General features: G+C 43.7%; 3 protein-coding genes, 1 non-coding gene and 1 pseudogene across 5 annotated transcripts; 1 reads left to right on the top strand and 4 right to left on the bottom strand.

Moving 5' to 3' along the window:
- Positions 1-135: 135 nt before the first annotated feature.
- On the bottom strand, positions 136-1,484 carry LOC143882640 (putative glutathione S-transferase parA). The gene is made up of 2 exons (XM_077386102.1): positions 1,066-1,484; positions 136-633 (listed from the first exon to the last, which is right to left on the bottom strand). The coding sequence occupies exons 1-2, from the start codon at positions 1,378-1,380 to the stop codon at positions 286-288; spliced, it is 663 nt and encodes a 220-aa protein (XP_077242217.1). The 5' UTR covers positions 1,381-1,484; the 3' UTR covers positions 136-285.
- A 2,977-nt stretch (positions 1,485-4,461) lies between these two features.
- LOC143884209 (putative glutathione S-transferase) lies at positions 4,462-16,645 on the bottom strand. The gene is made up of 2 exons (XM_077387650.1): positions 16,111-16,645; positions 4,462-4,993 (listed from the first exon to the last, which is right to left on the bottom strand). The coding sequence occupies exons 1-2, from the start codon at positions 16,420-16,422 to the stop codon at positions 4,649-4,651; spliced, it is 657 nt and encodes a 218-aa protein (XP_077243765.1). The 5' UTR covers positions 16,423-16,645; the 3' UTR covers positions 4,462-4,648.
- A 4,563-nt stretch (positions 16,646-21,208) lies between these two features.
- Positions 21,209-23,704, bottom strand: LOC143884206 (putative glutathione S-transferase parC; annotated as a pseudogene). Its single transcript, XR_013252770.1, has 2 exons — positions 22,741-23,704; positions 21,209-21,836 (listed from the first exon to the last, which is right to left on the bottom strand). The product of XR_013252770.1 is annotated as a putative glutathione S-transferase parC (transcript).
- A 2,159-nt stretch (positions 23,705-25,863) lies between these two features.
- On the top strand, positions 25,864-25,967 carry LOC143885685 (small nucleolar RNA Z161/Z228). The gene has a single exon (XR_013253550.1). It is a non-coding gene; the product is annotated as a small nucleolar RNA Z161/Z228 (small nucleolar RNA).
- A 99-nt stretch (positions 25,968-26,066) lies between these two features.
- On the bottom strand, positions 26,067-27,248 carry LOC143884208 (putative glutathione S-transferase parA). The gene is made up of 2 exons (XM_077387649.1): positions 26,795-27,248; positions 26,067-26,645 (listed from the first exon to the last, which is right to left on the bottom strand). The coding sequence occupies exons 1-2, from the start codon at positions 27,104-27,106 to the stop codon at positions 26,301-26,303; spliced, it is 657 nt and encodes a 218-aa protein (XP_077243764.1). The 5' UTR covers positions 27,107-27,248; the 3' UTR covers positions 26,067-26,300.
- Positions 27,249-27,762: the final 514 nt, after the last annotated feature.

Raw genomic sequence — 27,762 nt, 5'->3', positions numbered from 1 at the left:
CAATTCAGTGGCCAGCTTACTGCCCAGCCCGTGGAGAATTCAAGAACTGGACTATATATGTGAAAGGTGAAAGCAAAAAAAAAAAAAAAAGAAGAAAAAAAATTAAAAAAACAAAACAAGAAGGAAAGAAAGAAAGAAAGAAAAGGCCAAAATCCAAGCTCCAAAATGTTTATTACAAATAACATTTCAAACCAAAAAAGAAACATAGCACTCCAACCTTATTTCTACTACGTACCCCCACACATGGACTTCTCCTTCGTTTGACTAGAAGTGTCTTTCCCTGGCTTACTCCATTCCATTTGCTTTCTTAAAAACACCCACAAACTCATATATCTTCTGGGGTTCTGGAAGGCTCTTGGAGACACTCTCCTTTTCCATGCACCTCTTCACCCAACTCATAATCTTAGGGCACTCATCCTCTATGCTGAAATTTCCGAACTTCTCGTATGTGTAAAACCAGCAGCCGGCGAAGGAGAGTAAGAAAACATCGACGATTCCCAAGGCGTCGCCCCCGAAATACGACTTTTCTTTGAGCTCCTCTTCAAACAGCTTCAAGTTCTCTAAAAATTCCTTCTTAGCTTCCTCTCTGGCTTCTCCTTTCTTCTTCCATATCCTCGACCCAGATTCATAAATCTGTGCAACACAAAACGTTAATACCGACACGACTTTTGGTGCATGTCTTGGAGAGTTTTTATAAGGTGACTGTTAAAGTATAAAAGATTAAAGGGTTTTGTTAACATGTGCCCCCGTTGGGGTGTACTGAAAATGAAATTTCACAACCTAGGATTTCGTCTTTATCTTCCAAACGAAATCCCGTTTTGCTACCTTTTTTTAGGGCACTTGTTATCATTTAATTGCCCTTCGAAATTTGAATTTACACATACTTTTAGACTTTTACACATGGTTTTAGATTTTTTCCTCAAATTATGAAGTAAATTCAAGATCCCAAAATTAAATGATGCTTAACAAGTGCCCCAAAGTGCCCTTAGGGCACTCGTTAGCAAAACCCTTTTGAGTTTTGTCTAATAAGATCATTTTCCTTGTAGAGGAAGACACAAAATTCACCTTCTTGTCAACTAATTCAGCCCAGAACCTGGCCTTGGCCCGTTGGTAAGGATCTTGGGGCATCAGAGGCGATTTCTCGTTCCAAACCTCGTCGATATATTCAACGATGACGAGAGATTCGCAGACGGGTTTTCCGTTATGTATGAGGACAGGAATTTTCTTAAGGACAGGATTTGATTTAAGAAGCAGGTGACTCTTATCTTGGAGATTTTCTTCCTTGTATTCATAGTGGATCCCCTTCTCTGCCAATGCGATTCTTGCTCTAATCCCATAAGGGCTGGGCCAGAAATCTAAGAGAATGACTTCATCTGCCATTTTAATCTTAAAAAGCTCTAAAACAAATAGTGATCTAACAAGGATATGTAAATGAAGAAAAGATGGTAATGGTGGGACTGTGAGAGATGTAGAGATACCTAAGGGGAGTAATGGAATTTATAGGCTTTGGTATGAGAGCTGAGAGAGATGTCACTGCGTGCGTCATTTAACTCAAAACTCAAAGCATTTTCTCGAGTGACGAAGTGGAGTCAAAGATTCAAAACTTCATGTGCAAGCTACTTACAGTAATCTATGCCTTTCAAATAGAAACACGACAAAGCCAGTAGCAAGACCGGGAAATTGGCTACCAAATACCTTTGGATTGCTAGGAATTTTATGATAAAGTTTGGAAAGGAAAATAATTCTATAGGCTCCTAGCTTTTTGAAACACGAAAAAAGACAACTTGAACTAACCAATTTTTAACAAGGTATTCTAAACTGAAGGGTGCCCTTTAGGGCTGCAAATGAACCGGGCCGGCTCGCGAACATGTTTGGGTTCGGCTGGTTAAAAGGTCGGCTCGGGCTCGTTCGTTTACTAAACGAGCTGAACCCGAGCCCAAAAATTAGGCTCGCCAAAATAAACGAGCCGAACTTGAGCTTTGTATAGTTCGGCTCGGAAAAGATCGTGAGCTTTTTAGGCTCGGTTCATAAATGAGCCGAGCCAAGCCGAGCTTTAAAGCTTGGATTATGTTTGTTTTTTATATATAAAATAAAAGAATGTGGGTTGTTTACCACAAATGAAGGTTTGGCCGAGTGGTTAAGGAGCTGGATTTAGAGGGGGCTTGGGTTCAAATCACCCAAATGTATGTTTTTATCATTCTTGAGACGAGCTTCGTTCCACTTAACAAGCCAAGCCGAACCGAGCTTTCTCGAAAACTAAACGAGCCGAGCCAAACACGAGCCTTCTTAAAAACTAAACGAGCCGAGCCCGAACACCCCAAAGCTCGGCTCGGCTCGTTTGGAGCCCTAGCAGTGCCCTTGCAGAAATGGGGTGAAAGGGTGCCTCCATTGGAGGTCCCGGTAAACCCCAGCTTACCCATAAAAAAAAGTGCTAGAAATAAATTTTCTTATTTAGATGCTTTACTTATTGTCATCTTATATTAAGTTTCCTTATTTTCTTTTTTCTATTCTGCTCATTTCTATTTCCTTATTTTGCTTTCGCTATTTTCTAAATAATGTAGATGCGGTATGGCTATTTAGTGAGAATTAATCACAATTAGTGTAGGTACACATTGGAGGTCGAGTTTCCCAATTAGTGTAGGTACACAATGGAGGTCAAGTTTTCTCGAATTAACTTATTGGAGGCCTGAGTTTCCTCGAATTAACTTATTGGAGGCCTGAGTTTCCTCGAATTAACTCAATCTTTTCTTATCATCATCTTCTCTATTTTCTTTTCCTAGAACGGTGTTCTATCAAAAAGGTTGGACTGGGGTTGAGGCCTCGGCAACCCAACCTAACCCGACATCCTTCCTCTAATTTTATCTTGATTTCCATTGGGTTATTGAAATTTTCAGGTTAACCTGAACCAACCTGACTCGACCCGAGGCTCAAACTGGGAGATTTAGAGATAGGTTGGGTTAGGGTTGACCATCCTCAAGCCGAGGCTCGGATTGGGTTGGGTTAGGGTTGAGGGAATACTATCTCGGGTTGGGTTAGGGTTAGGGTTAGGGTCTAACCGGGGCGGAGGCACATAGAGCATGAGGGGGGCCACGGCTCCCCAATGAGTTGCAAAATCTCTTTTATGGTTTTTGGCTGTATATGCATTTTAAGCTAGTTTAGTGGCCATGGCCCCCCCAATGACCAATGAGGGCAAGTGTAAATTAGTTTGGCCCCCCCAAGTGTAAATTCCTAGCTCCGCCCCTGGGTCTAACCCAACCCGACAAGAGTTGTGCCTCTACTTTCTAAAGTCCATTGATTCCACTCCTTAATTTGACCTTCAGAGCTATTTGCACCATTGGGAAGATGTATTACAATTTGGTTCCATATGCAGTAAAATGGAAGTTGTGGGAAAAGGGAATAAAAAGCATATTTGGCAACAATGAGAAATTATTCCACATATTATTTGTAGGCCCGCCCAAGTGTTTAGAAAAGCAAGAAGGAGTGAATGAAGAGGGCGCGAGTGCAGAGAGGAGGAGAAATTACTATTTTTAGGGGCTTTTCTTGCTCCGCTCGCACCCACCCACGCAAGTCTCGCAGAGTGAACAGGCCAAGAGTGGTGAGAGAATGAGAAATTTCTATTTTCAGGGGCTTTTCTTGCTCCCCTCCCACCCACCCACTAAAGTCTCGCTCTGTACCTACCATCACTCACAGCTGGAACCATGAATAATGAATAGGGAGCTGATATTTTCACCCCTTTTAACGTGAACAGTGGGCAACTTCAAGCTTTTTGACGTCAAATCACGTTGAATGGGGGCGAATGCGTACTGCAGAGGGGTGAAAATATGATCTCCCAATGAATATTCCTTGGAATATTACATTTTCCTGTATTTTCCTTGAAATAAAGGTAGTCATTAACTCATTATTCAATTAAAAAAAATTGATATCCTCATCCTTGTTTTGATAACGGCACTCCTCCCCTACTTTTACATTTACCTGATAACTGTTACAGGCTACTGGAGTTCCAACCCTGAAACACCCAAGTCCCCAACCAAGATATGTGAAAAATAATGAGTGCCAATATTAGAAGAAGAAAGAGCAGACATTGTCACTCTTATGAAATTGATAGTAACTGCCCGTAATGAATGTGATAGATCAATTAATTTTGGACCCTGCAAATTCCTAGCATTATGCTGCCTCATCCTAGCTATCTTGCCATATGCTGCCTCATCCGAAACCAAAATTTTCGGAAATTTAGGTAATTTCGGTGAATTTTCAAACAAAATATTAATTTTTTATTCCTTAAAAAAATTTCACCGACATTTCGGCCGAGAAAACCGACATTTTGCCCGTCGTTACTGAATTTCTTAAATTTCGGTTTCGGCCAGGTCCGAAATTTCAAACCATGATCATAATCAACCATTCCTTTCCAACACCTAATAGAGACAAATAAACTGAGAAAAAAAAAGGAAAGACAAAAAAAAATTACAAAGCCGAATGAAAGATCTTTACTATCAGATAAGATAATGGTCACATCTCATAGCCAAGATCCATGCTCCAAAAGCTTTATCACACAAACCTATTCAAATCATAAAAAGAAAAAAGAACAAGACATCCTTAAATCTACTACATACCATAGACCCTCCTCTAATTTTAAAACTATGTCTCGCTCTTACTCGATTCCATACATCTTCTTTAAGACACCCACAAACTCATAGACCTTTTGGGGCTCTGCAAGGGTCTTTGAGACACTCTCCTTCTCCATACATCTCTTCACCCAGGCCATAATCTTAGGACAATCCTCTTCTATACTGAATTTCCCTTCAGTCTCGTACGAGTAAAACCAGCAGGCAAAGGGGATTAAAGCCACATCGACATATCCCAAGGTATCACCACCGAAATATGACTTCTCTGCGAGCTCCCCTTCCAAAAGCTTCAAGCAATCTATAAATTCCTTCTTAGCTTGATCTTGGGCTTCTCCTTTGTTTTTCCATATTCTCGTCCCACAATCATATATCTGTGTGCAAAAAAACGTTAACCCCATTAATTGCATGAAACTAATCACAAACTAAGAAAGAAAAACAGAGAAAATGGCATATTGTGTGTTATGCCTAAAATCGGTAACAGGTACAGCAGTGATGTAAGAGCTGAGCTGGATGACTAGGGGAGCTGAGTCCTGAAGGACCGGAGTGAACGAGGAGTGAGGTGGTCGAGAAAGAGTCCTGCTATGAGGGCTGAGTCCTGCACAAGGCAAGCGAGGTCAGAAGACCAGACCGGGTTTTACTCCGGACAGGCCCTTCGACACTCAAGTCAGTATGAGCAGGAGTGAAGGGGAGATGTCTAAGAGTTTAGGGAAAGAAGGGATTTTTCGCATTACCCATTGGTCTGAGCTTTGATCCTCTATTTATAGGAAAATCTGGTGAGGTGTCCTGGACAGGTGCCCAGGACAGGTGGCGGCCTGTGAGAGGCTGCAGCTCACCTACTCTGGGACAGGTGGCGGCCTGTGAGAGGCTGGTGTTTTCACACCCCATCAGTTGCCCCCCAGTTTTCCAAGTCATTGAGAGACTTGGGAAAGTGTGATCAATCGATTCTCTTAACGGGTAGGCATTGTCTGGGAGTGAGTCAGAAAACTAAGTTCAGAGATCCAGTCCGGAGTCCGGCTGGAAGTTGAGTCCGGAGATCCAGTCCGAAGTCAGGCTAGAAGTTGAGTCCGGAGATCCAGTCCGGAGTCCGGCTGGAAGTGGAGTCCGGAGATCCAGTCCGGAGTCCGGCTGGAAGTGGAGTCCGGAGATCCAGTCCGGAGTCCGGCTGGAAGTTGAGTCCGGAGGTCCAGTCCGGAGTCCGGCTGGAAGTGGTTCGGACCGGACTGGTTTTTGTCGTTTTGCTGAAACGCGTTATATCCAGTTCGGATTTTCCCGGACTGATTTTTGTCGTCTTGCGGCCAGTCCGGTTCGGACCGGACTGGTTTTTGTCGTTTTGTTGAAACGCGTTATATCCAGTTCGGATTTTCCCGGACTGATTTTTGTCGTCTTGCGGCCAGTCCGGTTCGGACCGGACTGGTTTTTGTCGTTTTGTTGAAACGTGTTATATCCAGTTCGGATTTAAAGATCCAGTACGGAGCATGGAGTACGGAGTACGGAGCATGGAGTGCGGAGCATGTAGTGCGGAGCGGAGATGTGAATTTTCATGCACGTAGGAACACGCGCGTGCTTGATCGTATTTTTTAGTGGGAGAATGTGTCCGTCATAAATATGGGACACGTGGCGCCATTCGAGTGTCCTCGAGATGCGTGCGTCGTATTTAATGCCCCACCGCCTCTGAAAAGCTATAAAAGGAGGTTTTACCCCGTTTCATTTTTTACTTTTTACTTTTCATCTTTTCTTCCTTTTCTTGCTCTGGGAGCTTCGACTTCTTAGTTCTCAGTTCGCAGTTCACAGTTCGCAGTTCGAGTTGCGCAAGGACTTGACGAGCTCCGCTCACCGGTATTCCTCTCAGCCCTTCTCTTTACTACATGTCTGATAGTAATTCGAGTTCCGAGTCCGGTACGGAGTCCTCCACTAGCAGTAGTTCAGAATTTAGGCCGCCGCAGGAGCCTGTAATGGCTAGGACGTCCGCTAGAGTAGATCTTGTAGATAGTGACGACGAAGGGGACAAGGAGGAGGTGTTTTTAGACTTGAACGCCACTCCACTCCCCACTGTTAGTCTCTCCCGAGCAGAAGGGAGTGTTGAAAGTGACGTTGCTGAGGCGTCTACAACATTCCCTCCTGGTCAGGCGGTGGAGGTAGTCGCTAGAGCGCGGATGGATGCCAACCCAAAATACAACCTGCGAGCTCTAGTCGAAGAGAACTACCTCACCAGGTCCATGCTAGGCGACATTAGGAATAAGTACTGTGTGCCTCCAAGATTTGAACTGAAGGCAGCTATAGAGGGAGACAGAGCCTGTAACGAGAGTCGAGATCTCTGTATTTATGAGGAGTCGATAAGGGCGGGACTCCGATTTCCTCTGCACCCATTCTTCGCAGCGGTGCTTCGATACTACGGACTGGCCCCAGCTCAAGTAGCTCCGAACTCATGGAGACTACTGACTGGGTTCTTGTATCTTGTCCACGGCCGGTTAGAGAGGAGCGTGAGCTTGTCGCTATTCTGTGCTTGTGCACATCTGAAGAGGCATAAGGAAGGGGGCTGGATCTACATCAGCCAGCGCCCTGAACTCAAAATCATTACCGGTATCCCCTCGTCAATACATTCATGGAAGAATAGGTTCTTCTACGTCGAGGATAAGGAGGTCAGTGAGCCCTGGCCTGTCCCTCTAGTGTGGGACACTCCGGACACTTCCAAATTAAGTCGAAAGCCGCTCCTCGAGAGTGAGGACAGAGAGACTTTCGCCTTGATGCGGAAGGAGATTGAGCAATCAGGCCTTATCCGCTGTGCAGAGTTCTCAGGAGAGGAGGTGCTAGTTGGACTGGGCGTGAGTGCCGCGACTCCAGAACGTATGTAGCTAGACTTGTCTTTTAGAATATGTTTACTTTTATATGCTTGCTTCTGACTGCTTGCTTGTCTGGCAGAAATGAAGAAACAATCGACTGTCGAGAAGATAAGACAGGGAGCCCAGCCACGGGCACAGGAGGGTGCTGCACAGGCGCAACAGGAGCGCCAGAAGAGAAAGGCGACTGTACTGGCGAGTCCGGCCCCGTCACAGGGCACTCCTCCACCCCCATCCCAGAGGCCCAAGACTACGGTGAAGCTAATAGGCCCCTTTGCTCAGGGCGGTGGCTCTTCTAAGTCCGGTGGTGCTTCTACCGGAACCGGTTCTGGGGCCCGTCCTCCTACGGGGCTTAGTGAGCACGTCTTTCGACCCAATTGGGCCGTTCTGAAGGATGACACTGCCCTAGGCGAGAGCCGAGTAGCAGCAGAGATCATGAGCAAGTGTTTGCTGCGGAAGGACAAGCAACAGATCCTTCACGAGCCGCCAGCTACAGGAGAGGAGGCTGTGCTATCCTCAGCTTACCAGGTAAGGAAGAGGTGATCCGTTTGCTAACTTTCTGCCCATTTCTTCCTTTCACCATACTGATGCCTGTTTCTTTCTTTAGATCTTGCTTTACTATAATGACCTCAAGGAGAAGAGTAAGAAGTTCTCCCAAGCTATTACTGCATCTGAAGAAGTGAACGGAAAGTTGGCCGCTGAGGTGCAAGAGCTTCAAACGAGCATCGGGTGAGTAGAGGAGGAGAAGAGGTTGTTGATGGAGGATCTGGCCGCAGAGAAGAAGAAACTGGTCAAGGCTGCTGAAGCCATGGAGGCTCAAAGAGGAAGAGCCAAAGAGAGGCAGGAGACGACAGTGAAGGAGGCCACAGAGGCGAAGGAGGCTGAACTTTTCAGCCTGTCGAGCGAGGCTTATAGTCTTGGATACTACGACTGCCTCCAGGAGCTCCAGGCCTGCAATCCAAACTTATTGATGCAGAACATGACTCTCCCTGCCAGGCCGAAGATTACTGATGAGGAGCCAGATGCTCCTACTGATGCTCCTGCTGACATCACCTCTCTTCCAGATGCTTAGTATTATTATTATTTTTTTTGTTTATTTTGACCTCTTTTTGTAATGGTCCTTGAGACCCTACAGCTCTTACCAGCCTCTTTAAAGTGAATTTTGTAATGGCCCTCGAGGCCCCACATATTCTGATCAATGAAATCACATTTGTCTGTCTCTGATACTTCTCAACTGAGTGATTTGCTCGACTTGTCTTTTTAATTTTGATAACCTGGGACTGAGGCTGTTGATAGTCGAATTGTGACGAGTTGGTCTTCTAACAAGTACCCAAGTTCAGGAACAACAAGTACCCAAGTTTTGTGAACTGGGTTTCCAGTAAGTACCCAAGTTTAAGAACTGGGTTTCCAGTGAGTACCCAAGTTTTGTGAACTGGGTTTCCAGTGAGTACCCAAGTTTAAGAACTGGGTTTCCAGTGAGTACCCAAGTTTAAGAACTGGGTTTCCAGTGAGTACCCAAGTTTTGTGAACTGGGTTTCCAGTGAGTACCCAAGTTTTGTGAACTGGGTTTTCAGTGAGTACCCAAGTTTAAGAACTGGGTTTCCAGTGAGTACCCGAGTTTTGTGAACTGGGTTTCCAATGAGTACCCAAGTTTTGTGAACTGGGTTTCCAGTGAGTACCCGAGTTTTGTGAACTGGGTTTCCAGAGAGTAAGAGTGAAACAAAGTCTGCAAAAAAGATTATTTATTTATAACAACAAATTGACAAATTTACAAAGTCACCTTTTTACGCTGTACATTTTGTCTATTGATAATATCTCCTGAGATTTTTGGAGTTCCATGCGTGAGGTAATAAATGCTCCTCCAGTGTCTCCAGTTTATAGCTTCCTGGCCGGATAACCTCTTTCACTCAATATGGCCCTTCCCAAGTCGGGGAGAGTTTCCCGACTTTCGTCGGTTGGGAGACGGCTGCCTTTCTCAGGACTAAATCTCCTGTCCTGAATTCTCTGGGGCGAATCTTGGAGTTGTGATAATTTGATACCCTCTGCTTATAAGCGGCGACCCGGATTCGAGATTCTTCCCGGATTTCTTCTAGTAAGTCGAGATCGGCACGGAGCCCGTCGCCGTTAAGCTGCTCGTTGAAGCTGGTGATTCGGGGAGACGGAGCGCCTATATCGACTGGTATCACAGCCTCAGTACCAAAGGAAAGGTTGAATGGCGATTCACCAGTCGTCGTGCGAGGAGTAGTGCGGTAAGCCCACAGAACGTGATAGAGCTCATCTGCCCAACGGCCAGCTTTTTCGTCCAGCCTCTTCTTTATCCCCTGAAGCAGGATTCTATTAGTTACTTCCGTTTGCCCATTGGTCTGGGGGTGAGCAACCGAAGTGAATCTCTGTTCAATTTTTAGGTCCGAGCAGAACTTTCGAAAGTTCCGGCAGTCGAACTGTTTGCCGTTGTCTGTGATCAAGATACGGGGAATCCCAAATCTACAGACTACTGCCTTCCAGAAGAAGTTCTGCACATTCTGCTCAGTGATCTGGGCCAGAGGTTCTGCCTCCACCCACTTAGTGAAATAGTCAATCGCCACTACCACGAACATGCGCTTTCCAGAGGCCGGTGGGAAAGGGCCCAGGATGTCCATCCCCCATACTGCGAAGGGAAGCGGACTAATAATTGGAGCCATTGCTACGGCAGGCTGGTGGATGGTAGGAGAGAACTTCTGACACCTCTCACACCTTTTAACCAGATCCAGGGCATCATGCCTGATAGTAGGCCAATACAGTCCTCTGAGCAGCACCTTTATCGCCAGGGCTTTGCCCCCCAGATGTTCTCCGCAAATTCCTTCATGAGTCTCTTGTAGTGCATACGCGGCGTCGCTCGGCCTCAGACACTTCAGATATGGGAGAGTATATGACCTTTTGTATAGATTGTCACTACTGAGGGAGAATCGGGCAGCTCTCTGTATCACCTTACGAGCTTCTTTCTTATCCTCCGGGAGTCTAGCATCGCGCAGATAACCCATGATCTCATCCATCCAGCACGGCTCATCTTCCACCTGCATGACTTCCATGGCTTTACTGTCGATGCTGGACCTCTGTAGAAACTCCATGTGTATGCTTCCGAGAGTGGTATATCCAGAGGCAGCCAGTTTTGACAGCACGTCAGCTTTGGCATTCTCTGTTCTTGGCACTCTGATGACCTCGAAACTTGCAAACTGGCTGGAAAGTTGGTGAACCTTGGCGACGTATTTAATCATACGCTCGTCTCGGGCTTCGTAGACCCCTTGGATCTGATTTGCTACCAGCTGCGAGTCGCAGTACGCTTTCAATTTTTGGCGCCGGTCTGAATCGCCAGGCTCATTCCGGCAAGGAGGGCCTCATATTCCGCCTCATTATTTGATGCACGGAACCCGAATCTCAGGGCGTAATCCGCAGTGAACTCATCAGGCCCAGTGAGGATGAGGCCAGCTCCACAGCCGTTTTTATTTGAAGATCCGTCGACATATACTTCCCAAGTCGGTGTGCTGGTTATGGAGTCCTGTCTGGCTGAAGGTGGCCTGATTTCCGTCCGAATTTCCTCTGTCATACGCTCTTCAGGGACTACTTTCTCTATAACTGGGAGCTGCAATGCTTCAGGGTCGACGACCTGCTGGGGGATAGTGCACTCGGCTACAAAGTCTGCCAGTACTTGGGCCTTGATAGCTGGCCTGGGTGCGTACTGAATATCGAACTCGCTTAGCTCTACAGCCCATTTCACAAGTCGCCCGGAGATATCTGATCGATGGAGAACTTGTCGAAGTGGCTGATCAGTCAAGACCTTTACAGTGTGAGCTTGGAAGTACGGCCTTAACTTCCTAGCGGCCATTACCAGCGCGTAAGCCAATTTCTCGACCCGCTGGTACCTTGTTTCTGCGTCGTGAAGAACCTTGCTAACATAATAAATAGGTTTTTGCTGGCGGTGCTCTTCACGGACGAGTACAGCTGCCAGAGCCGTGGAGCTGATGGAGAGATACAAAAATAGCTCATCGCCCGGCTCCGGCTTTGTTAATAATGGCGGAGAGGACAAATATCTTTTCAGCTCTTCGAATGCGACCTGGCATTCTTCCGTCCAGGGCGCGGTCTTGAGTCCCTTGACCGCACTGAAAAAGGGGAGGCACCTTTCCGCTGATTTGGAGATAAAGCGACCCAACACCGATATCATTCCCGTGAGCCGCTGGACTTCCCTGATGGTTTTTGGGGCAGTAAGCTCCATCACGGCTCTGATCTTTTCTGGATTTGCTTCTATCCCTCGCTGGCTCACCATGAATCCTAAGAACTTCCCCGAGCTGACACCAAATGTGCACTTGGTGGGGTTAAGTTTCATGTTGTGCTTCTTCAGGACCTGGAATGTTTCTCTGAGATCAGACGCATGATCCTGCGCACTCCGACTTTTGACCAGCATATCGTCTACATAGACTTCCATGTTACGGCCGATCTGGTTCTGAAAAAGTTTGTTCACAAGCCTTTGGTAAGTGGCTCCGGCATTTTTGAGGCCGAAGGGCATAACTCGGTAGCAGTAAGTCCCTTGATCTGTGACGAAGGAGGTCTTTGGTATATCCGACTCGTACATCCTGATCTGATTGTATCCGGAGAAGGCGTCCATGAAGCTCAACAGTTCATGACCCGCTGTGGCGTCAATGAGTTGGTCGATCTTCGGGAGTGGATAACTGTCCTTAGGACAAGCCTTATTCAGATCGGTGAAGTCGACGCAGGTCCTCCATTTCCCATTAGTCTTCTTGACTAGGACTACGTTTGCCAACCAGTCCGGGTATCGAATCTCGCGAATGAAGTCAGCCTTCAGAAGCCTCTCCACTTCTTCTTTTATTGCCTGCCGCCTTTCGAAGGCGAAATGTCGTCTCTTCTGCTTCACCGGTCTGCAGGTTGAATCAACACCGAGCCTGTGTGTGTTGATCTCTGGATCAATGCCGGGCATATCGGCGGGAACCCATGCAAAGACATCTGCATTGTCCTGGAGAAAAGTGGTGAGCTAGTGCTGAATGTCGGTGCTGAGGGAGGAACCGATCAGAGCGACTTTCTCACTGTCGTCTGGGCACAGTGGGATGGAGAGGAGGTCTTTAGCAGGCTGAGTCCCTCTGAGCTCGTCCCTTACATCGAGCAGTTCAATTGGCAGTGACTCCACTGCATTTTTGCCTTTGAGTGCCGTTGCATAGCACTCTCTGGATTGAGGCTGATCTCCTCGAACTTCCCCCACACCATTGGGGGTTATGAACTTCATTTTTTGGTGGTAGGCCGAGGCTACTGCATGGATGAGGTTCTGGCCAGGCCGTCCCAAGATAGCATTATAGACCGAAGTGGCCCTTACTACTAGAAAGTTGACCATGGCGAAAGCTTGACAAGGTGGATCTCCGACAAGAACAGGGAGCTCGATCTGCCCCACCACTTTCACGACCTCTCCGGAGAAGCCAAATAAATCTGAGTTTGCCGGCTTCAGACGGTCGTCGCCTATCATCATTTTCTCAAAGGCGTGGTAGTATAGAATGTCCGCCGAACTCCCATTGTCTACGAGGATTTTCTTCACCTCCCAGTTGGCGACGAGCATGGTTAAAACCAGTGCATCGTCGTGGGGCAGGATAAGATTATCCAGATCTGCATCTGAGAAGGAGATCTCATTCTCCGTTCTCGTCTTTTTGCTGGTTGTGTGCACGGCGTTAACTCGCCGTGCATATGCTTTGCGGGCGGTAGAAGAGGTGCCCCCAGCTGCAGGCCCACCCATAATTGTACCGATGACCCCCCTTGGCTGAGGTTGGGGTGCCTCAGGCTGCGCATTGCCCAGCTGAGGGGTTTTGTCCCAAACAGGGGGCTGCTGTGATCTTCGAGGGCTGCGGCCCTGGGGGCTCTTTCCTCTGCGCTCTTGGTTGCGGCCGTCAGTTCGGATATACTTTTTCAAATAGCCCCGGCTGATGAGTTGTTCAATTTTCTGCTTGAGTTGCCAACAATCATCTGTGTCGTGGCCGTGGTCCTTGTGGAACCGGCAGTACTTTGAGGGATCTCTCCTGTTTCCCTTGGAGATCATTCTAGCAGGCCACTTCACGAACTCTTCTTAGCTGATCGCCGCCAGTATGTGCTTTCTGGAGGTGTTGAGAGGCGTGAAGTTTTCTTCTCTTCTCTGAGGAGGCGGAGACTTCTCTCTCCTGGGAGGTTTATCCTCCCTGCGCTGCTTAAGGAGATTCTTCTCTTCAGAGGTTATCCTCCGATTTGAATTAAGAGCTGCCAGTGTTTCTTCCACCGTTATGTACTCTTCTGCTCCGGCCATAAGATCCGCTAGTGAGTGCAGATTTTGTCGAGCCACCGCTCGACGGAATTCATTAGACCTGGCGCCTGTGAGGAGCGCATTCATTGCTGCTGAGGGATCTAGATTTGGCACTTGAAGTGCCTCCCTGTTGAATCGGCGGACGAACACCTTCAGAGGCTCGTTGTCGTCCTGTCGCAAGGCCATCAGGGAAGCGGTTGTTTTCTTTGGCCTGCGGCTGCTCATGAAGTGGCGGACAAGATCCTCTCCAAAATCATCAAAATTGTTGATGGAGTTCGGTTTGATCCTGGAATACCAGTCTCTTGCCGCGCCAGTCAGCGTCGTTGGAAACGCTCTGCAAAGAAAGCCATCGGAGGCTCCGTGGAGGAGCATAATTGTTCTGAACGTTTCCAAGTGGTCCACGGGGTCTGTAGTGCCGTCATACTGAGGGACGGCGGGCATTTTAAACCCTCTGGGTGCTGGGGCACTCAGAACATCATCAGTGAATGGCGTCCTGCTTGAGAACGCCCTGGAGACTGGCCGGCTCTGGTCCTTCGCCAATTCCTCTATCCGATGATCCATCTCCTCCATTCTTTGTAGCAGTGGATCCGTCCTATGGTCCAAGGACCTGATCCTTTCCACAAACTGGCTCGCCGCGGAGCCGGATTGGCTCTCCCGACTCATACGACGAGGTCGAGGTTTCGCTGGTGGCGCACGATCTTGATGAGCTCGACGCCTCTGTGCGGAGGGGGACCGTGACCTTTCACGGTGATGAGGCTCTGTTTGGGCATGCCTCGTCGTGGGGTGAGGGACTTGTCTGGTGGAATGATGAGTTCGGCCCTCACCATGGTCTAATGACTCTCCCCTGTGGACGTCTGGCCTTCCTTGGACAGATCGCGGAGCCTCTGGGGGAGGTTGAGGGGGCAGTTGAAGTAGTTGCTGGTACTGCCCAACGAGGGCTGTCATCTGCTGAAATAGAGCTTGAACCTGCTCCGGGGTGGGCAAGGGATTCAGATGTTCTGAGCGAGCCGGGCTCTGCTCTGCTGTAGCAGAAGCTGCTACTACTAGTGATGCAATTCGCTCGCTCCGGGTCCTGCGGGGTAGCGCGGTTTGGGTAGTCCGTGCCCGCGCAGTAGGCATCCGCGTACTCTTGCGTCCTGCCATTTTTGTGAGTGGGATGTGTAAGGACAGCTTTTAGTTCTGGGGTCCCACGGATGGCGCCAATCTGTTATGCCTAAAATCGGTAACAGGTACAGCAGTGATGTAAGAGCTGAGCTGGATGACTAGGGGAGCTGAGTCCTGAAGGACCGGAGTGAACGAGGAGTGAGGTGGTCGAGAAAGAGTCCTGCTATGAGGGCTGAGTCTTGCACAAGGCAAGCGAGGTCAGAAGACCAGACCGGGTTTTACTCCGGACAGGCCCTTCGACACTCAAGTCAGTATGAGCAGGAGTGAAGGGGAGATGTCTAAGAGTTTAGGGAAAGAAGGGATTTTTCGCATTACCCATTGGTCTGAGCTTTGATCCTCTATTTATAGGAAAATCTGGTGAGGTGTCCTGGACAGGTGTCCAGGACAGGTGGCGGCCTGTGAGAGGCTGCAGCTCACCTACTCTGGGACAGGTGGCGGCCTGTGAGAGGCTGGTGTTTTCACACCCCATCATTGTGTATATGCTGTAAGCCCGTAAAGTCCATTTTTTAAAAAAATATTGTACTACTTATACTAGTGTGTGCCAAAAAAAATCATTTCATCCAAATTATAAACAAAATATTAAACCATCTCTACCCTCTAATTAGGGCTGCAACTCGGGTCGGGCGGGTCGGGTTTTGAAGAACCCAACCCTACCCAAGAAATATCTCGGGTCGGGTCGGGTTATTTTCTCGGAAAACCCTCGATTCCCAAACCCGGCCCTACCCATGATAAATCTCTCGTCGGGTCAGGTTTTTTCAAGTTAACACACTTTTTAAAGGAAATCTCTTGTTTGGCAAGGCAACTCAACTCATAGAAGCAGAAAACTCAAGCATGGCTCTCTTTAGTGCATTAACTAATAACTAGTCCAAAGAGAACAAATTGATGCATTAACAAATGAAAATGATTATACTCATGTGAAATAAACAACAATCTCTTTAGTGCAAGTAACTCGGGTAGGGTCGGGCCCTTTCAAAACCAGCTCGAGCCGAGATTCATCCAGGTTTTTGGATCCAAAACCTGACCCAACCCGAGAAATCTAAACCCAACCCATGCGGGTCGGGTAAAACCCGGCTCGAGTTGCAGCCCTACCTCTAATCCGTAATGCTGGGAATATATCATATTAAGAATTACAGTACTGTACATTTGGAAAAACATGATTATTTTCCTTCTAGATACGCACCTTTTTATCAACGAAATCAGCCCAAAACCTAGCCTTGGCCGTTTCGTAAGGATCTTTGGAAAAGAGAGGTTTATCGTTCCAAACCTCATCGATGTATTGAACGATGATGAGAGATTCGCAAACGGGTTTTCCGTTATGAATCAGGACAGGGATTTTCTTATGGACGGGATTTGATTTAAGGAGAAGGGGACCTTTTTCTCGGAGATTTTCATCCCTGTAGTCGTATTCGACCCCTTTCTCTGCCATGGCGATTCTAGCTCTCAACCCAAAAGGGCTGGGCCAGAAATCCAAGAGAATAACTTCATCCGCCATTAGACACTCAAAAGGGTATAAAAAAAAGGAGAAATGATCAAAGAATAATAGCTAAAACGAAGGAAAGATGGGGAACGTGATTGTGCTTAAAGCGTTTGTTGTTGAGATGGTTAGAGATGGCGAGCTACAGAGGGGACTGATGGAATTTATAGCCTTTTGTAAATGGAGAGGGATCATCTTTGATAATTATAGTTTCGTCTCCTTTTCTTCCCTTGTCACCCCTCGTAGTGTAAAAAGTGATGTTAAAAACTGAGAATCACATGAAAGGGGTGCCCAGGAAAAAAAGGGGGTGAATATGTCAATTCCCTAAATTAATTCCAGAAATCTATTTAGATCTATTCCAATCTCAATAGATTTCTGCGAAACCTCCTTTCCCTAAATTAATTCTAGAAATCTATTGAGATCTATTCTATTCCAATCTCAATAGATTTCTGCCAATTTTGGGTTTCGCTACCACCAATTGCCAAGCGGGCTACCAAGTCCTGCCCTTCTAGTAAGCCTACGGAAATCCTCACCGTAGATTTGACTCTAACCCTGTCCTCAAACTTCTAGATACAGACCTCAAAACCCTACCTTTCATGCAAGCGCTTATTTCATCGCTTCTACCTCCTCTCTCATGTTCACTGACCATATTGATCCAGAAACGAGTTCGTATTTCGAAAGGCCAAAAGATGGTTTGCGGCGATAATAGAATCTTCATCTGGCTAAGAAAAAAGCCAAGCAAAGATTGTTGGGAAAGTTGTCCTGATTTCCTCTTGATTAAGGTTTCTATTGGTGCTTGTTTCCTACAATAATTAGGAGAGAAGACATAGGTTTATAAAGGAGGAAAAAATCACATGATTAAGTGTGGGGGCTTGAGAGAAAAAGAGATCAAAAGAGATACATGGTTCTCTTGGTTGTTTTCTCATGTTCCTCTTGGGTTTTTCTCGGGTTGATCTCATATACAATCTTGGTTGAGAAAATAAGGGAAGGGGTTCATCTCCTATACAGTCTTGGTTGATAAAACAAGGGAAGGGTTGCGGTGTGCGGATTAATCTAGTTATAATTCTTGTGTTTTATTTTCTCACAGTGGAAGATGTGTTCTCGCCTAATGTAGGCTTCTTGGCCGAAGCACTTAAATCTCCGTGGTCAAATTGTGGTCAATATTTACTTTTACTTTTCCATTTCTTTTGTGTAAGATTATATCAGATTTGCCTTGACTGGTTTTCTCTAGCTCACCCATCTTAAGAGAGGGGTGCCTTCAGGAACGCGGACATAGGTGGTGCATGGCTGTCGTCAACTCGTGCTGTAAGGTGTTGGGTTAAGTCCCGCAACGAGCGCAACCCTCGTGTTTAGTTGCCACCATTGAGTTTGGAACCCTGAACAGACTGCCGGTGATAAGCCGGAGGAAGGTGAGAATAACGTCAAGTCATCATGATTCAATTTCCATTCCCCAGACCGTTAAAAAACAAAAATTTTCCTTTTTTCCTTTGTTTTTCATTGGATCTCTATGATGAAATTGTAGTTTAGATCCCCACCAAGGTTTCAGATAGAAAGGAAATAAGATCTTTATTTGAATCCGTTAACCAGTTTTTCGGGACATATTAATTATGAATATTTTTTTGTGATTGCAGAACATGCCCTACATCTCTCTGTTTTTTCCTTGACACAGAAGGCAGTTAGCACTCAATTAAAAAAAATTAATAACCCCATTCTTGTTTTGATAATGGCATTCCTCACTTTAGTGTTTTACACTCCTCTGCTTACAATTACAGGATACTTATTTCATCCGAGCAACACCCAAGAAGGAAAGGTACAAAAATAAAGAGTGTCATTATTAGAAGAGAGCGCATACATAGCGTGTGTCATCCTTATGCAAAAGATAGGAATTCCCCATAATGAATGTGATGTATCAATTAATTTGGGACTCCGAGCCCAAGGACTTGATGTGACAACCGACCCCAAAAATACCACTAATGGCAAGACAGAGGATGTGATATGTATTATCATAAACAAATAATCACAGAGATAAAAAAGGAAGGGAAAATGACCAAATGAAAGGGTTTTCTACTGACTATGACATTTGAAGAGAGAAGACTTGGAAATAACCAATATACAGTGATGGTGACTGGTTTGCATGGGTTTAGGACAAAAATACCCTCATTTTTAAAATACCGTCACCTCTCTCTCTCTCTCTCATGGGATGATCCCAACAGTCCATTAGAGGGATGATCCCAACCATCCATTAGAGGGCCCAAATGCCCCCCCTCTCTCTCTCTCATGGGAAGATCCCAACCGTCCATTAAAGGGCCACAATGCCCCCTCTCTCTCATGGGATGATCCCAACCATCAATTAGAGGGCCACAATTCCTCTCTTTCTCTCTCATGGGATGATCCCAACAGTCCATTAGAGGGCCACAATGCCCCTCTCTCTCTCTCTCTCTCTCTCTCTCTCTCTCTCTCTCTCTCTCTCTCTCGTGGGATGATCCCAACCGTCCATTAGAGGGCCCCAATGCCCCCTCTCTCTCTCAATGGGATGATCTCAACCGTCCATTAAAGGGCCACAATGCCCCCTCTCTCTCATGGGATGATCCCAACCGTCTATTAGAGGGCCACAATCCCCCTTTCTCTCTCATGGGATGATCCCAACCGTCCATTAGAGGGCCACAATGCCCTCTTTCTCTCATGGGATGATCCCAACCGTCCCTTAGAGGGTCACAATGCTCCGCAGGTTCGTGCACCTCTCTCCGGTATCCTCTAAACCACTGCTTACACTGTATAAACAACTTATAAACACTCTAAACAACTGTTTACCCTATATAAACCACTTGTAAATACTCTAAACCACTGTTTACCCCTATATAAACCAGTGCTTACAGTGTATAAATAACTTATAAACACTCTAAACCACTGTTTACCCTATATGAACCACTTGTAAAAACTATAAACCACTGCTTACCCCTATATAAACCACTTACAAACACTATAAATCATTGCTTACACTGTATAAACAACTTATAAACACTCTAAACCACTGTTAAGCCTATATAAACCACTTATAAACACTATAAACCACTTTTAGGCTTATATAAAAAACTTATAAACACTCTAAACCGCTGCTAGGCTTACATGAACCACTTATAAACACTCTAACCCAGTGCTTACACTGTATAAACAACTTATAAACACTCTAAACAATTGTTTACCCTATATAAACCACTTGTAAATACTCTAAACTACTGCTTACCCCTATATAAACCACTGCTTATACTGTATAAACAACTTATAAACACTCTAAACCACTGTTAAGCCTATATAAACCAGTTATAAACAATCTAAACCACTGTTAGGCTTATATAAACAACTTATAAACACTCTAAACCATTGTTTACCATATATTATACACTTATAAATCCTCTAAACCACTGCTACGATTATATAAAATACTTATAAATGCTGTAAACCACTGTTTACCCTGTATAAACCATGTATAAACACTATAAACTACCGATAAGCCTATATAAACCACTTATAAATACTCTAAACCACTGATAGGCTTAGATAAACCACTGTTTACCCTATATAAACGAGTTGTAAACACTCTAAACCACTGATAAGCCTATATAAACCACTTATAAACACTATAAACTACTTCTTACCCTGTATAAACCATGTATAAACACTCTAAATCACTGATAAACCTATATAAACCACTTATAAACACTCTAAATCACTGATACGCTTATATAAACCACTGTTTACCCTATATAAACCAGTTGTAAACACTCTAAACCACTGATAAGCCTATATAAACCACTTATAAACACTATAAACTACTTCTTACCCTGTATAAACCATGTATAAACACTTTAAACCACTGATAAGCCTATATAAACAACTTATAAACACTCTAAATCACTGATAGGCTTATATAAACCACTGTTTACCCTATATAAACCAGTTGTAAACACTCTAAACCACTGATAAGCCTGTATAAACCACTTATAAACACTATAAACTATTGTTCACCCTGTATAAATCACTTATAAACACTTTAAAACATTGTTAATCCTTATAAACCAATTATAAACACTCTAAACCAATTGTGAGCCTTAATAAACCACTACTAAGGATTATAAACCACTACTGAGGATTCTTAACCAAAGAAGCTCTATAAACCACTTATAAACACACACTTCAGTAGTGGTTTATCATAGTGAAATAGTAGTTTAACTTAAGAAATTAGTGGTTTACAGTAAAATAACAATGATTATAAAGTGGAAAACAGTAGTTTAACATGGAAAACTTTCATTCAAGTTTATAAACATGCCTTATAATTGAAAGAGAAGGGAGAGAGTTAGAAATACACACATTTCCATTGAATGGAGGCTTCGTGCAATGGAATGATGGTTTCTAGTGAAGATTTTTGCAATTTCGAAATCTAATAACGTTTTTTTGCAATAGTTGTTGTAAATGGAGGCGTTTTCCAATGCAATGAAGGGTTAGGGAGGCTTTGACATCTAAAAATGAGGTTTTCAGCAATAGAATGGAGCTTTTGGCATCCAACAATGGAGGTTTTTGGGTTTCAAAAATGAAGGTTTTTGGGGTTTTCATACGTACGTAGGTGGGAGGAAGAAGAGAGAAAAAGGTGGGTTTTGGGATTTGTATTCTAAATGTAATCATTTCAAAAAGGTGATTTGATAGGGGGAGAGAGAGAGAGAGAGAGAGAGAGAGAGAGAGAGAGAGCATTTTAGTCATATGCACTCTTGATTGGTGATTTACAAAACACCCCTCTTCAAATGTCATAGTCAGTAGAAACCCCTTCTATTTGGTCATTTTCCCAAAAAGGAAAGAAAAAAAAGTACAGAGCCGAATGTAATATCTTTACTGATGATGGCCATTAGAGAAGATACTGGCCATATCGCATTTTGGCTAGATATAGCCAAAATCCATGCTCCAAAAGCTTTATCACACAAACCCATTCAGACTATGAAAAGAAAACGAAGAACAAAACATACTAAAATCTACTACATACCATAGACTCTCCTCTAATTTTAAGACTATCTTTTCCTCTCTTACTCGATTCCATACATTTTCTTTAGGTACACCTTCTTTAAGACACAAACAAACTCATAGACCTTTTGGGGCTCTGGAAGGGTCTTTGAGACACTCTCCTTCTCCATACATCTCTTCACCCAGGCCATAGTCTTAGGGCACTCCTCTTCTATACTGAATTTCCCTTCAGTCTCGTACGAGTAAAACCACCAGGCAAAAGGGATTAAGGCCACATCGACATATCCTAAAGTATCACCACCGAAATATGACTTCTCTGCGAGCTCCCCTTCCAAAAGCTTCAAACAATCTATAAATTCGTTCTTAGCTTGCTCTTAGGCTTCTCCTTTGTTTTTCCATATTCTCGTCCCACAATCATACATCTGTGTGTAAAAAACGTTAACCCCGTTAATTACATGAAACTAATCACAAACTAAGAAAGAAAAACAGAGAAAATGGCATATTGTGTATATGGTGTAAGCCCGTGTTGTCCATTTTTTTTTAAAAGAAAACATACTGTACTGCTTATGCTAGTGTGTGCCAAAAAAATCATTTCATCCTAAATATAAACAAGATATTAAACCATCTCTAGCCTTTAAATGTTAGGGCTGCAACTCGGGTAGGGCGGGTCGGGTTTTGAAGAATCCAATCCTACCCAAGAATTATTTCGGGGTCGGGTTGGGTTTTTTTTTTCTTCCTCGGAAAACCCACGATTCCCAAACCTAGCCCTACGGGTGATAAATCTCAGGTCGGGACGGGTCGGGTTTTTTTCAAGTTGACACAATTTTTTAAGGAAAACTCTTTCTTGGCAAGGCAGCTCAACTCTTAGAAGCAGAAAACTCAAGCATGGCAAACTCTTTAGTGCATTGACTAATAACTAGTTCAAATAAAATAAATTGATGCATTACCAAATGAAAATGATTATACTCATGTGATATAAACCGCAAGGTCTTTAGTCTTTAGTGCATTAACTCATAACTTGTCCCCCTAATATGTACTAACTTAAGTAACTCGGGTTGGGTCGGGTAGGGTCCGGCCCCGATCCGACCCTTCAAAACCGGCTCGACCCGAGATTCATCCGGTTTTTGGATCCTAAACCCGACCCAACCCGAAACCCGATAAACCTAAACCCAACCCAGGCTATTTTCGGGTTGGGTCGATGCGGGTCGGGTAAAACCCGGCTCGAAGCCCTACCTCTAATCCATAATGCTGGAGATATATCATATTTAGAATTTCAGTACTGTACATTTAGAAAAAAACATGATTATTTTCCTTCTAGATACTAACCTTTTTATCAACGAAATCGGCCCAAAACCTAGCCTTGGCTCTTTCGTAAGGATCTTTGGGAAGGAGAGGTTTATCGATCCAAACCTCATCGATGTATTGAACGATGATGAGAGATTCGCAAATGGGTTTTCCGTTATGGATGAGCACAGGGATTTTCTTATGGACGGGATTTGATTTAAGGAGAAGGGGACTCTTTTCTCGGAGATCTTCATCCCTGTATTCGTATTTGACCCCTTTCTCTGCCATGGCTATTCTAGCTCTCAACCCAAAAAGGGTGGGCCAGAAATCCAACAGAATAACTTCATCCGCCATTAGAAACTGAAAAGGTTAAAACCAAAAGGAGGAAAAATGATCAAAGAATGATAGGTGAAAGGAAGGAAGGATGAGGGAGGTGTTTGTGCTTAAAGCGTTTGTTCTTGAGAAGGTTAGAGATGGAGAACTACAGAGAGGACTGATGGGATTTATAGCCTTTTGTGAATGGAGAGGGATCATCTTTGATATAATTAAAATTTTGTTCCCTTTTCTTCCCCGGTCACCGCTTGTTGTGTAAAAGTGGAGTCATAAATACTCGAAAGAGGTGGCCTAAAGGAAGAAAAGCGAGTGATTATGCCAATCCCCTAAGGCTCTCACTTGCGTTCCGAGGAAAGCAAATTCCTGGAAAACAGCCTCTTTTTTCCTTGACAAGACAGAATTCTGGTATTCACTTGCTTTCCTGAGAAAGTAACAAGCCTAGGTGGAAAATGTCAAATAATGACATGAAAATTGCCAAAATGATGTGGAAATGTCTCGTTTCACAAGTGTGTGAAACCAAATCCCACTATTTTAGTCGGATTTGCTTTCCAGAAATACTAGTGAAAAAGGTGGGCAACCAGTTTCTCAGAAAACCTTTTCCTGCACAGTTCCAGTTCCTACACAGTTTCCCTGGATTTCTTTTCCTAATGCCACATCAGATTCCCGAGAAACCTTTTCTTTTCCTTTCCCTGGAAAACAAGTGAACAGAGCCTAAATTAATTCAGAGAGCTCCAAAAAGATGTCACTGCTAGCGTCATGACTGAACTTTCTCGAGTAACAAGAAATTTAGCTTAGTGGGACTGGGACAACGTGCCAAAATTGCATATATTTTGCCTAGGCTACAAGAAATATCCTTTAGATATCACTATTGGTCTATTGTCTGTTTAGAAGCCCAAGTGAAATGACTACATTTGCCACATCAGATGAATTAAATGAATAAGAAGAAAAGTGAGCCTTTGTGGCTGCTCTCTCCTGCAACAGCCCGTCCTTCCGTGAAATGCCTTTTCGGATGGTTCCTAGCAAATCCCTAATGGGATTTAGGAGTACAATAGAACTAATATTCTTTTCTTAAAATATTCCTTGTTGATAAGGGTTGTCACGACAGCCAACCATACCTTAAAACGAGAAAAAAAAAAAAAACGACCGCTTTTTTTTGTCCTTTTCTTCCCCTCTTTGCAGGGAACAAAAAACTTGGCAAGAATCCTAGAGAATAGCAACTTTTTGTAAACCCAATGGGAAAACATTGGATACATGGATTTTATATTCATGTACACTCGGGTTTTTTTTTTTCCTGGGATTTATGTGGGTAAAGGTTTAGTGGTCACATCAGCTTTTTCTTGCTGATATCAGCAAAATCTTGTCTTGAAAAGGGTGTTCTCTCTTTCTCTCTCTACCCTCTCTCTCTACTCATCATAATATCTTTCTCAACCAACTTGCCTGATCCACCACTAAGATGACCCAACGGTGATATCCACACCAAATCCAATAGTGGGATCTTACATATTCTAGAGTTTTCAATTTGGTGCAGATGGCTCTCTTCAATCCAAGATTTAGCTTATAAAATCCAGGTTTTAGCTTCTAAAATCTCAAACTTTTAAATCCCGGATTGTAAAATCCTTGTATCCAAACTGTAAATGAAACATGAACCTCTATGTTAACAATGGTTAGCTTAAATTTTGCACTCTGCACCAAAGATTGAAGAGAACCTACATATTCATAGGCCATATCAGATCATAGACCTTACTGATATTGCTTTACTCTGGTATATCGGCCAATATTTTTTATGTTTTTAATTTCATGTAAATTTTTATTGCAGATATAAATAAGATATCAAGAGATATATCATAGACTAATGACTATGATATAATATATCATAGACTATGATACATAAGGTTGGAAAATTTGGAAAAGAATCAGTTTGAATCATATAATATTATAAAAATATTATATAACTTATAGGGAAATGATATATTCAACCATTTTTTTACTTGGGAACAGCCTCCTCTGGTGTGAAAGAGTAGTCATAAATACACTAGAGAGGGTTGTCCCAAGTAAAAGAAATGGGCAAATATATCACTCAGCAACTTGTATTATAATTATAAACCAATTTTTTCTACGAATTTAAAAAAAGAGTCAAAAATTAAAAATAAACAAGGAAAACGTAGCCATATCTATGAGATTTTGGCTATATCTCAGAGCAGAACCTCATTTAATATAATGTGGTGCACCCACTACGTGTGAATGCAACTTGGGCCGGGTCGGGTTGAGATTTTGCCAAAAAATGAACTGGAATCAACCTGAACCCGACCCCATTTTAAGGTAAAAGCTCAACCCAAATTCCAAAAAATCGACCCAGAGTTTCACTCCTACCGCTACTAGACACTGCTTCTCCCCTCTGATTGATCCAAGCCGTTCATTTGAGAGGCCTTGCTTTTGATCTCCACTAGATATTGTGCAGTAAAAATACACATTATTAGACGTTAGAATTGAGTTATTGACATTATTTTTTGGCTACACGAGATCTAGTGGAGGGTTCGGATTACTATAGATGGTCTAGGTCAGCCAAAAGATGACCTAGTTGGAAATAAATGTGGTCTGCTCCCATTTGTTTTTGATAGGTGGGATTGAACCTCCTGTGAGACAGAGCAAAGCCTTTATGAAACGTCACTAGTTAATTGTTTGTGATTAAGGGCATGAATGTCAAAAGAACACCCTAAAAATTCCTCAGCATCCTTATAAATTCTCCCTCGCACACTTTGACTCTCTCTCTCTCTCTCTCTCTCTCATTTCTGGTTTTACTTTTATTATGTGCAAATATTAGAAAGGTAGAAGAAACCGTATGATGAAAGTGAATTTTATATTCTCACGACGGTCATCTGAGCCACTTTCTAGTGTCGAGGTTGATACAGATAACAGATCCGATCTTTCTGATGGTTTTTTTTTGTCTTTTCCTTTACTCTCTCTCCCCCTTTTTTTTTTTTTTTTGTTCTATTGTTTTCTACTTATTGAATTTTTATTTCGAGAGAGCATGATGATGATGAAAATAAATAGACCGATATAATTAAATGAACGGAAGAAACATCTCAGAACAAAACATAATCCATGCTCCAAAAGCATTTTGGCTATGAGATAAAGCCAAAATCCATGCTCCAAAAGCTTTATCACACAAACCCCATTCAGACCATGAAAAGAAAACGAAGAACAAAACATACTTAAATCTACTACATACCATAGACTCTCCTCTAATTTTAAAACTATCTTTTCCTCTCTTACTCGGTTCCATACATCTTCTTTAAGAAACAAACAACCTCATAGACCTTTTGGGGCTCTGGAAGGGTCTTTGAGACACTCTCCTTCTCCATACATCTCTTCACCCAGGCCATAGTCTTAGGGCACTCCTCTTCTATACTGAATTTCCCTTCAGTCTCGTACGAGTAAAACCAGCAGGCAAAAGGGATTAAGGCCACGTCGACATATCCTAAAGTATCACCACCGAAATATGACTTCTCTGCGAGCTCCCCTTCCAAAAGCTTCAAACAATCTATAAATTCCTTCTTAGCTTGCTCTTGGGCTTCTCCTTTGTTTTTCCATATTCTCGTCCCACAATCATACATCTGTGTGTAAAAAATGTTAACCCCATTAAATACATGAAACTAATCACAAACTAAGAAAGAAAAACAGAGAAAATGGCATATTGTGTATATTAAGAATTTCAGTACTGTAGATTTTGAAAAACATGATTATTTTCCTTCTAGATACTAACCTTTTTATCAACGAAATCGGCCCAAAACCTAGCCTTGGCTCTTTCGTAAGGATCTTTGGGTAGGAGAGGTTTATCGTTCCAAACCTCATCGATGTATTGAACGATGATGAGAGATTCGCAAACGGGTTTTCCGTTATGGATGAGGACAGGGATTTTCTTATGGACGGGATTTGATTTAAGGAGAAGGGGACTCTTTTCTCGAAGATTTTCATCTCTGTATTCGTATTTGACCCCTTTCTCTGCCATGGCTATTCTAGCTCTCAACCCAAAAGGGCTGGGCCAGAAATCCAACAGAATAACTTCATCAGCCATTAGAAACTGAAAAGTTAAAAAAAAAAAGAAAAAGGAGGAGAAATGATCAAAGAATGATAGCTAAAAGGAAGGAAGGATGAGGGAGGTGTTTGTGCTTAATGCGTTTGTTCTTGCGAAGGTTAGAGATGGAGAACTACAGAGAGGACTGATGGGATTTATAGGCTTTTTGTGAATGCAGAGGGATTATCTTTGATATAATTAAATTTTTGTTCCCCTTTTCTTCCCCGGTCACGCCTTGTAGTGTGAAAGTGGAGTCATAAATACACGAAAGGGGTGACCTGATGGGAGAAAAGCGAGTGATTATGTCAATTCCCTAAATTAATTCTAGAGCGCTCCAAAATGATGTCACTGCTAGCGTCATGATTGAACTTTCTCGAGTAATAAGAAATTTAGCTTAGTCTAATACCATGTGCGACGACTTAAAATTTACAACAACACACCTAGTGGGACCGGGACAACGTGCCAAAATTGCATATATTTAGGCAATATATATTGGGAGATGATAAATTCGCACCCCCTGGAGGATAATTCGCATACCGTGTAACGTTACTTGCGGCAGACATTAATGCTCTTTGACGTCAAATCAAGTTGCAAGGGGTGCGAATTGTCCTATAGGATATCACTATTCGTCTGTTGTTTGTTTAGAAGCCCAAGTA

This window comes from Tasmannia lanceolata, unplaced genomic scaffold (assembly GCF_043159265.1).
Source record: "Tasmannia lanceolata isolate RefF3 unplaced genomic scaffold, GAP_Taslan_0.1 ptg000008l, whole genome shotgun sequence".
In the NCBI taxonomy this organism is placed as follows: domain Eukaryota; kingdom Viridiplantae; phylum Streptophyta; class Magnoliopsida; order Canellales; family Winteraceae; genus Tasmannia; species Tasmannia lanceolata.
This window is presented reverse-complemented; position numbering and strand designations above follow the sequence as displayed.

Coding starts and splice junctions, on each gene's coding strand:
- LOC143882640 (XM_077386102.1), bottom strand. CDS start 1,380: ATGGCAGATGAAGTCATTCTCTTAGATTTCTGGCCCAGCCCTTATGGG. Junction 634..1,065: donor CTGAATTAGTTGACAAGAAG/GTGAATTTTGTG, acceptor TGTGTTGCACAG/ATTTATGAATCTGGGTCGAG.
- LOC143884209 (XM_077387650.1), bottom strand. CDS start 16,422: ATGGCGGATGAAGTTATTCTCTTGGATTTCTGGCCCAGCCCTTTTGGG. Junction 4,994..16,110: donor CTGATTTCGTTGATAAAAAG/GTGCGTATCTAG, acceptor TTTTGCACACAG/ATATATGATTGTGGGACGAG.
- LOC143884208 (XM_077387649.1), bottom strand. CDS start 27,106: ATGGCTGATGAAGTTATTCTGTTGGATTTCTGGCCCAGCCCTTTTGGG. Junction 26,646..26,794: donor CCGATTTCGTTGATAAAAAG/GTTAGTATCTAG, acceptor TTTTACACACAG/ATGTATGATTGTGGGACGAG.